Genomic DNA, 9,714 nt, shown 5'->3' with positions numbered 1-9,714 from the left:
ACTTTGGAGATTTCACCCTGCTGATTCCTCCTGGAGAGGGGCATTACCATCTCACACACCCCAGCCACCATCGCTGCCCCCACCGCACCCACACCGCCCTTCCTGCTGCTCCCAGCACCCAGCTGGTGGGACTGAGAACAAACATCCTCCCACCTGCTCCCGCGGCCCAGCCCGGGAGATGGCACAGGCGATAATTACACACTCGGCACAGCAAAATTATCCAGAGCGGGGGAGAGGAGGCTGGAAGCAGCTGGGGATCATCCATGGGGAACACTGCTCCCACCCACAGCGCCTCGGCGTGTGCCTCACCCCAAGCAGCCCAGCTCATGCCGTGAATGTGCTCCTTGGGGGCTGTGTGAGCACCCCGAGTGCCGGGGCTGGCGGTGGGATGTGCTGGTGCTCCGAGGGGTTTGGAGCAGCTGAACTAAGGAAGGCTGGCTTCCCGTGGAGCCAAACTGGGATCCCTGGGGTCTGCTGAAGTGTATCCTCCAGAGATGCCATTCTCCCGGGGAAGGCTTCAAGTGAGCCATCACTCATGCACACTTTCAGTGCCTGCCAGGACATTAGTACTCGGATATCCTGTGCCTTTCCTGCTCCCATGAGACCTCTGGGAGGGACACTTGCAGCTCGTTCACACCAAATTCCTTTTTGAAGAAAATTTATTTCCTTGCAAAGCAGGATCTGCAAAAGCACAGACCCCCAGGGGTCTGCAGGGATGATAGCACCCTATTTTCCAGACAGGTCCAGGACTGCAGCCCATGAGGTGCACCAACCTGAAACATCCTAGAGGGGACTGAAATAAAAAAAATAACATGAGTAGTAACAATAACAACAATAAAAATATATATACTGCATAGGCTGAAGGGAGAAGGCTGCAATGAATTGTCCTTAAAATACATTTAGACCTGGTGGCTTTAGATTTTGCCCTTGAATGAGTAACATTGGTCAAGCGGCATTTAATTTCCTCTGCCAGGGAGCCACTGCAATTATTTCCCAGCTCTTGGCGCTGCTGTGAGCACTGAACCGGGACAGGGCAGGGGATGGGCAGGGATCACAGAATCATGGAGTTGGAAAGGACCTTAAAGATGATCTCGGGCTGGGAAACCTTGCACTAGGCCAGGTTGCTCCAAGCCCAGTCCAGCCTGGCCTGGAACACTTCCAGGCAAGGGGCAGTCACAGCTCCTCCGGGCAAAAGGGAACGGGGAGGGATCAGGCACGGGAGCTGGCAGGGGAGAGATGGGGGCAGGCAGCGCCCGCTCTGCCCCCGCAGCAGCGGTGCCCCCTCGGTTCTCGCTCCCTCTCCCACCAGGGCCGTCCCACTCCCAGCCGCTCCCCAGCTCCCGGGGGGTCCGTCCCGCCCGCTCCCGCCGCTCCCGCGGGCACGGTCCGACTCCGGCCGCGGCCCGACACCATCACGCACCCGCGGCGTGAGGTCAGTGCTGCCCCGGCCCGCAGGCCCCGGGCCCGCCGCGGCTCCAGGCCCGGCTCCTCCCGGCGGGGCGGGACCGCGGCTCCGGCAGCGCCGCCGCGGGCCCGGCACTCGGCTCGGTGCGGCCCGGCCCGGCCCGGGGGGCGGCGGGGCCCGGCCATGGCGGGGCGGCGCGGGCCGGGCGCGGGGCGGCGGGAGGCGGCGGCGGGCGGGGCCCGGCGCTTCCCGCGGGAGTGCTGCGAGGGGCTGGGCGGCCTGGACTACGGCCAGGTACCGGCGGGCCGGGCGCGGGCGGGAGGGCCCCGGGGAGGGCCCGGCCTGGGGCAGCGCGGGGAGCCCGGGCACGGATCCCCCGCCGGTGCTGCCGCGGGGCTCGGCACATCCGCTGGGAATCGGCCCCGGGTTGTGCCCGCAGGTGCAGCAGGCCTCGGGGTGCTCGGTCCCCCGTTCCCCAGGTGCTCCCACCGCCCTCCCCAGCCCGGTGTGAGCTGGAAGCAGGGGCTGCGCTGGCACGGCGCGGAATGCCCGCGGGTGCTGCCACCGGCTCACCCGGCTGCCCCCGCAGCTCTTGTTGAAGTGCCCATGCAGCTCTCATGCAGGTGTGCATGTAACTCTTACTCAGGTGCCGATACAGCTCTCACCCAAGTGCCCATGCAGCTCTCATCTCGGTGCCTGTATTGCTGTCACCAGGTGCCTGCACGACTATCCCCCGTGTGCCCGTCCAGGTCTCACCAGGTGCCCGTGCAGGTGTCACCTGGGTGCCCGCACAGCTCTCCCCGTGTGCCCGTTCCTGTCTCAGCTGTCACCTGGGTGCCCGCACAGCTCTCCCCGTGTGCCCGTCCGGGTCTCAGCTGTCCCCAAGTGCCCGCACAGCTCTCCCCGTGTGCCCGTTCCTGTCTCAGCTGTCACCAAGTGCCCGCACAGCTCTCCCCGTGTGCCCGTTCCTGTCTCAGCTGTCACCAAGTGCCCGCACAGCTCTCCCCGTGTGCCCGTCCGGGTCTCAGCTGTCCCCAAGTGCCCGCACAGCTCTCCCCCGTGTGCCCGTTCCTGTCTCAGCTGTCACCTGGGTGCCCGCACAGCTCTCCCCGTGTGCCCGTCCAGGTCTCAGCTGTCACCTGGGTGCCCGCACAGCTCTCCCCGTGTGCCCGTGCTGTTCCCACCGTCCCTGACTTCGGGGCTTTGATCAAGCGGGCACCGCTCGCCACGGTCATTGATCCCCCAGCGTGGAGGAGGGGGCAAAGTTGAATGTTCTGTGCCTGTTACGTGGCTGTCCCAGCGGCTCGCAGAGACAGCTCATCCCATTAGGGCTCCCCTTTTATCCCGAAAAGCACACGCCAGGCACAGGCCAATCTGCCTCCCGCTGGCAGCCGCGAATTTGGTTGTTGAGCAGGAGAAAAGAAGGTGAGTGCGATGTTAACGATGGTGCCTGCCAGGAGTTAGTAGGTCAAGAAGCTTTTGTTCAGCCCGTGCTAGCACTGTGCTCAGCACCGTACAAAACGAGAGGAAAGAAGCTGTCCTGGTCCCACGGGATTGCAATTGAAGCGGGATTAGACAGTTCGGCCCCGGTGCCAGCAGCTGCTTGGGTTGTGGCTTGGAGGGATGAATCTGGTGGGGAAGGGCTGCCGGGGGTGAGGGGAGGGGAGGAGAGGCTGTGCAGGGTGGGAACAGGGGGAGATGGGTCTGGATCAGGCCATGGGGGCTGTTCCCATTCTCTGCCAGCAGCTGTGTCCCCAGGGATGAAGGAGCTGGAGGGTCTGGGGCAGTGCTGGTTTGAGGGCAGCTGTGGACCCCAGTGAGGTTCCATCCCCCCTTTCCCCAGGGCTGTGTGATCTTTGCTCCTGCACTTTGCACCTTGGGCAGTCATGGCTGGGCAGGAGAGACTGAATGTGCCCTGGGAGCTGTTCCACAGCCTTTTCTCTGGGCTAGGAGGGGTGCTGGGCTTACCAGCCCCTTTCCTCGGATGACACTGTGGCTCTGGTTCTTCCCAAGAGCCTGTGAGGAGCCAGTGGGAATTTCCCTCCCTCCCTAAGGGGCAGGTGGAGCCAGTCCCTTTTTGAGCTGTGCCTGTCCCCTGGCATCCAAAGGTCTTGAAAACACAGCTGTGTTGGGGAAGCAAAAACCTTCCACGTCTCCATGTCGTCGTGTTGGTTTTGTTTCAAGTGAGGGCTGGGCTTGGGATGGGCTATTTTGTTTTTTGTTTTCAAAGGTTTTGACCAAGAAGAAAAAGGACACTGGCTGTTTTTCATCCAAATACCAGCACAGGGAGAGGGAGTGTGGAGGGAGAAGCAGCATGGCTTACTGCACGTAAAAACTCTGACAATGTCAGGGAACTGTCTTGAGAAAAATCTCGTTTTAAAAAGGAGAGCAGTGAGTTTTAAGGGGTTTTTGTTGTTGTCATTAAGATAGCTCCTTACAGTGCAAATGCATTCCCCCTTGCTGTGGAGGGGGTTTGCATCACTCTGACTTTATGGGAGATGAGTTTGAAGCTTCCACAGTTCATTGCTGGGGGATTCCATGCAGAGCAGCATCCCTGGGACAGTCCTGTGTCCCCAGGCATGCCGAGGTGCTGTGGAATGGTGCTCCCTCTCCTAAAACACTGATGAGCTGGCAGCTGAGGACTGGTGCTCATCCTGAGGGCAGCAGTGTCACCTCTGATCCTGCATCCTTTTGGGCACGCTGTGAGTGTGGGGCCCAGTGCCCCTGAGGTTTGGGGGGACAGCTTGGACAATCCCCCCTCCTCCTCCTGGGCTTTGCACCTTGACACAGCACTTTGCAAGCTGTAACAACACGTTGCTTAGGGCTAGTAAAAGGTTCATCCACCCTTGGTAGATGGGTTTGGTGGGTTTGGTTTGAGGTGAGGTGCAGTAACCATCCCTTCTTCCACAGGTGGATGTGGCAGCCATGGTGCAGCTCTTTGGCTACGTGGATGTCACTGACACTGGCTTCATTGTGGCTGTCCTCTCAATAGCCTTCAACCCTTTCTTCTGGAATGTGGTAAGAGCTGCCTTTGTGCCAGCTGCTCCTTTACTCCCAGTTTACTTTGGGAGGAAAAACCTCTTTTGAGAAGTCTGCTGGGCTGGGTGGGGGGAACTATGCTCAGTTAAACCTTAGGAGTGGGTGAGCTGGGAGCTGTGCTGCAGCTCCTGGGGCTGGGGGTGACTCTGAGGGCTGTCACAGAGGAGGTGAAGGTGGGAGCCAGCTCGGGATACAGAAGGAATTTGGAGCTGAGCTTGGGAGAGGGAGCAGAGCAATCAAGCCCATCCTTCAGCCACATGTCCCACCCAGCAGCCAGGCCCTGTTCACTGCTGGGACTGAGAATGAATGGCATTAATCCCCATCAGGGTGGCTGCACTGGATATGTTGCCTGCTGCTTCCCCTTGAAATATGTTGGCAGCTGTTCTTGTGGATGGCAGGAAGCAAAAACACTCAGCCAAAAGTTGGCCTGAAAAAATCCCTCCTCCATCATGCTGCAAAGCCTGGCAGAGAGCTGCAGGGTTGGCAGCAAGCCAGCCCTAGGAGGAGCAGGATACCTGTGCAGGGGTGATGTTTGCTGTGGCTCTGGGTGCCACAGAGAAACCTCCAGTGTCTGTTACTGCTGTGGTTTGCTGCCTCCTTGCAAAACCTGCAGGAGTCATTGCTGGCCCCGTTCTGGAGCATTCCAGAGCCAATATGCCAAGCAGGAAGCCCAGGCTGGCTGCAGGGTGAGGTGACTCCCACCCTGCAGCACAGCTGAGGTGTGGGGTGACACATCCCTGCGAGCACTCCTGGGAATGGGATGTCATCTCAGCCACAATTCCCAGATCCGCCCGCCAAACCTCCCTGCAGGGATTCTCTCCCTGGAGAATTCTCCTTAAAAACGCCTTATTTTTCCAGAGGGGAAGAACTCCTCTCTCTCTGAGTGCGGGGGCTCTTGAGATTGTCTCACACTGGGCTTTGGAAAAGGAAGGCTCTGCTTGCTGTGAGTCACTTTGGAAACCTCTGTCGGAGCTCTTTGTTGCAGCCTCTCTAATTTTTCATGCAACTCGTTATTAAAAAGTCTCACGGTGTCTGAAATGCGAGCTGGAATATGCCACATTATTTCGACTGCAGAGTCATCATTTAGCATAAAGAACCAATGAACAAGAAGATTCAGGATGTGGTCTCTGGGGGGAGAGGCTGGCTCCAGCGAGAGACTGCATGAAAGGCAAAGAAAAAAAGTACTTTATTAGCATCTGCTGCTGTGCCTGCAACTCGTGGGACGCCTGCAGCTTGGGAAATAGCGTTGCTTTTTGGATCAGGAGTTTGGCTGCTGTTAAAGGACAGGGAAAGCCAATGTAAGAGCAGGAAGTTTGTTGCTCTGTGCTGCTGTTGTCCCCTCGCAGGGACTGGAGAGCGGCACCGTTGGCAGCAGGTGGCACTCCAAGCCAGACGAGCAGGAGGTTTGAGTGAGCAGCCTGAGCTGGGTGTTGGGGAAAGCTCTGAGCGTGGCATTCCGTGTTTCTCCATCTGGAATGGGCCGGGTGGGTCCTGCAGTCCATGTGCCTCCATCCTTGCTCTGCCCAAGCCCCCCAGCATCTCCCTGGTGTTTGCAGTCCCAGTGTGTTGCTCACACCAGGCAGTGCTGGAAAGCTCTTGCAGGGAATCTGTGGGTCCTGCAGCCCTAAACAAGCCCTCACTGTTGGGTACATTTCAGCAAGAGTGGTCCTGGCTATCCGTGGATTTTCCCTGCCCTCCTTCCTTCACCTCCTCCCCATCCTTTTGTCCATGTGGTCATTGTCCCCTCCCTGCACCCAGCCAGCAGCTCTTTCTTCCCCTACATCCCTGCACAGACTCTCTCTCTCCTTGGCTGTTTGAGTTCCTTCCCAGCAGCTAAGATTGCTTCTCCATCTGAATTACTCTGGGTTTCCAAGAGCTTCAGTGCAAAGACTGGAATTCTGCACAGTGCCAAGCACTCTTTGCTCTCTCTGCTCAATAACTAACCTGGGACACTGGTCAAAATCTCTCCTGTGCATGAAATTCCTGATTTGGATAGAAATTGGGTGGGGATGCATTGATTTAGTTCAGTGTCTTAATTCCCTGTTTCTGCTGAACTCCAGCCAGCTCTGCCTCTTTCAGAGTTTGGCGCCAGGTTGTCCTTGCTGTGCAGTGCCTCTGAATAAATATCTGGTGGGGAAACCCGGGCTCCATGCAGTGCTTGGATCATGGAGAGGCACCTCCCAAGGCCTTGAGCACAGCAAGGTGTCCTGGGGAGCACCAGGCGTGTTTCTCTGGGACAAAACCTGTAGAGTTTGGGGATGAAACACGAACTCTGGAGGCTGTGGAGGAGTGTGGCCTCCAGAGAAAAATGTGATGCTTGTCAGGTCGGTGGATGTACTTTGGGTAAGAGCAGTTCTGATGACCAGAGCCTAAATGGGGCAATTTGCAGACTCCAGCTGGGCTGTGCTGGTGCTCCCTCCTGTTCTCTACAGGAGAGAAAAGCTCTTCCAGAAGGCCTCAGGACTTGTAATTCCCACCTTCCTCCCTGCAGGCATGTGCAGGAGGGTACCAGCAATGTCTCTCCAGGACCACATGCTGCATTTCCTCACCAAACCCTGGGCTTGCACCCCCTCTTCTGCTTCCCTCTTTGTGCCAGTTAAAATCCTGTCTGTTCCTGGACAGGTTATATTGTCCATGGCACAGCCTGAATGTGTTCCTGCACTATTCTCTACTTTTTCTCATATTTTTTTTCCTCTCTCCTGCTCTGCTGTCTCTGCTTTCCCACCCACTGTGTCTGTTATGAGAGGAGCTGCTGGGAGCTGTGGTCCCACAGGAGGCAGGGTGCAGGTGAGGTCTCAAAAGGAAGCAGCAGAACTGTTTTGGGAATGAAATCACTTAAAACTCCCCAAGGATGTTCAGTGCAGCCAGGAGACCTGAGCCACCGTGGGGGTGTAGAGGGGCACCCAGCAAGGAGCAGGCACATCTCTGGAGCTGTGCCATAAAACGTTAATGAGGCCAGAGCAGCAGGAACTTCAATAAATCCCATCTGTGTTTGGAAAGCCGCAGAACGATGGGAGAAACTTCTCATCCCTTGGTAACTAAGGAAGGCATTAAATAAAAACTCCTCAGGGACAAACATTTTCAAGCCAAGAGAGGCAGATAACCTGCGTGCAGGAGGCTCTAAGGAGCTGGCTGAGCCTTGGCAGGCGAGGACTTTCTAGAAAGCTGGAAGGTTTCTGTCACTCCCAGTAGCAGCCAGGCATAGCCATGAGGCCGGCAGTCTGACGTCCATCACCACGCAAGTGAGTTTTAAGTGGGGAGTGCATCCATCAGCAATCTTTTCTTGATTTGAGCCTCTTAAAAATTTAGGTCTGGCGTCATGGACCGATTTAGAAATGGCTCATCTTCAGCTGGCGCCCTCACTCCTCCCATCACCTCTGGTCACCCCCGAGAGACACCCGTGTGTCTCACAGGAATCTGCAGGGTGAAACCTCAAATGTCACAGCTAGGAACGGGCTTGGCGTAATTCAGCGAGATTTTAAAGAAAATAGACCCCATCAGAGAGTGTTTTTATTCTTCAAGGTTGCAGCTTCTCCTGTTCAGGGTAACACGATCTCTGTTCTAGACTTCTGTCAAGCGTTTAAGCTGCGTGAGGTTTTGATTAAAGAAGTAGTTGCACAGGGACCTGGGCTGACAACGCCTGGCTCCTGATGGATGTGTATCTCTTGGTTCATTTATTTTTAATTTCCAATGCTTTTCTCCTTCTTTGGAGATTGGAGGAATCTGCCTAGTGGGTAAGAAGTGTTTGCACTGGAAGGGAGGGGGGAGATTTCAGGCACTGGCAGTCTGATTTCACCTACTTCTGACCACTTCTTGCTAAACTTGGAGGAAGGTGCCTGGCCCAAAACATCCCCACACTGCTGGGAAGTAGATAGAAGCTCAGGAGTTGCCAGGATTCAAACCTCAGTGAGCCAGAGCCTGAGAAACCTTTTGGGGACAGGAGAAAAAAGCCTGATGTTGGGAGATTTCAGCAGCTCTCACTGCCTGTCTTAGAGAAGGAAAGGATTGAGCTGTGGCTTGATGGTGGTGTGTCAGCACCTCGCTGGGGAAAGGAAATTGCAGGGTATAAAATAACTGTGTGAGGGCTGGGATGGCAGCAGAGCCTTGCAGGGAGTGCACCTCAGTCACCTGAAGTTTACAGGATTGGGAGTTGAATGAATTGGGGTGATTCAATATTTCTTTTCTGGCCTTCAAATTCTGTCAACCTGCGAGACTTTTGTGGGCTCCCCCACAAACCTTTGCCTTCCTGCAGCTGCAGGGGAGGGCAGAAAACAGCCCTCAACCAGCTTCTGGAAAGTGCTTTTAGACCCCATCATAGCAGCCATGGCACAGCGGTGATGATTATCTGCTTATAACAGATGCTAGATCAATAGCAGGGCTTCAAGCTACGCTGCAAGGCAATTGACTGCAGAAAGTGTTTCTTTATTGGGGTAAAGCTGGGCATGCAACGAGGCTCAGATCCGCTCTTACATCTCCGGTCTTAAAATGTCACCACCAGCTCTGATGCCTTTCATCCTTTGTGCAGGGAGAGAACGCACATTATTCATAATTGGACTCTCTACCAGGCAGCAATAGCCATTTTCATTTCCTACAATAGCTGAGAAAGAGTGAGGATTTGCCTTTTTTTTCTTCCTTTTTTTTTTTCCCCATCTCCCAAATAGCATTTAGTGGCAATTTTATTCCAAGTGACTTGGTAACGCTTTCACTCCGGCAGCGAGGGCTTCGCAGCGCCGCCGTAACGCTTCCAGCTCTCGTAACAGAGCCAGTCCTGCCTGGGTGTGTAACACCAGGCCTGTTTGTCTCCTAAATTTAGCTTTTCCAGCGTGTCAGCACCGCTGTGAGCCTCATAACAAGCACCAGAACTGGGTCGCACCCTCCGGCGTGCCGGCTGGACTGGCACAATTAGGAGCGCTCTCACCTTGAGGGAGAGCCGCATCCTTCGTCCCAGCACTGCTCCTCACAGCTGGAGGTGGTGGTGTTTTCATCTAAATCCTCTTGAAGAAGCTGTGCAATGTATTTTTATGATGTCCCTGCAGGCTGAGCTGCCTGTGGAGGGGGTATGGTGGAGCCCAGCCTGGCCAGGCAGATGTGAGCTGAGGTGCTTTGTCTGTGTGTCGAGCTGGGCACGGTCTCAGGGCTCTGGTGAGGTGGTGACAGTCATTCCAGCAGCTGCCCACCCACTGTGCACGGGTACCTGCCAAGGCAGGCTGTGCTTGGGAAGCTGAGCCATTTCTGTGCCTGTTCCTAGAGTGAATTTGGGATCCAGCTGG

At 56.1% G+C, this 9,714-nt stretch overlaps 1 protein-coding gene across 3 annotated transcripts in view; it reads left to right on the top strand.

Annotated features, from left to right (window-relative positions):
* Positions 1 to 1,244: 1,244 nt before the first annotated feature.
* Positions 1,245 to 9,714, top strand: part of PEMT (phosphatidylethanolamine N-methyltransferase) — a 43,196-nt gene continuing 34,726 nt past the window's right edge. Inside the window, exons 1-2 of one of the 3 annotated variants that reach the window (XM_064390040.1) lie at positions 1,245 to 1,432; positions 4,316 to 4,423. In XM_064390040.1, coding sequence (XP_064246110.1) covers positions 4,331 to 4,423 — 93 coding nt within the window. In that variant the 5' untranslated portion in view covers positions 1,245 to 1,432; positions 4,316 to 4,330. Of the gene's footprint in view, positions 1,433 to 1,547; positions 1,700 to 2,562; positions 2,831 to 4,315; positions 4,424 to 9,714 lie in introns of those variants that run through there. The other 2 variants (XM_064390039.1, XM_064390041.1) reach the window with 2 other exon arrangements.

The sequence above is a fragment of the Passer domesticus genome, chromosome 15, assembly GCF_036417665.1.
Source record: "Passer domesticus isolate bPasDom1 chromosome 15, bPasDom1.hap1, whole genome shotgun sequence".
Taxonomy (NCBI): Eukaryota; Metazoa; Chordata; class Aves; order Passeriformes; family Passeridae; genus Passer; species Passer domesticus.
Note: the sequence above shows the minus strand (reverse complement) of the source record. Positions and strands in the feature narration are given on the sequence as shown.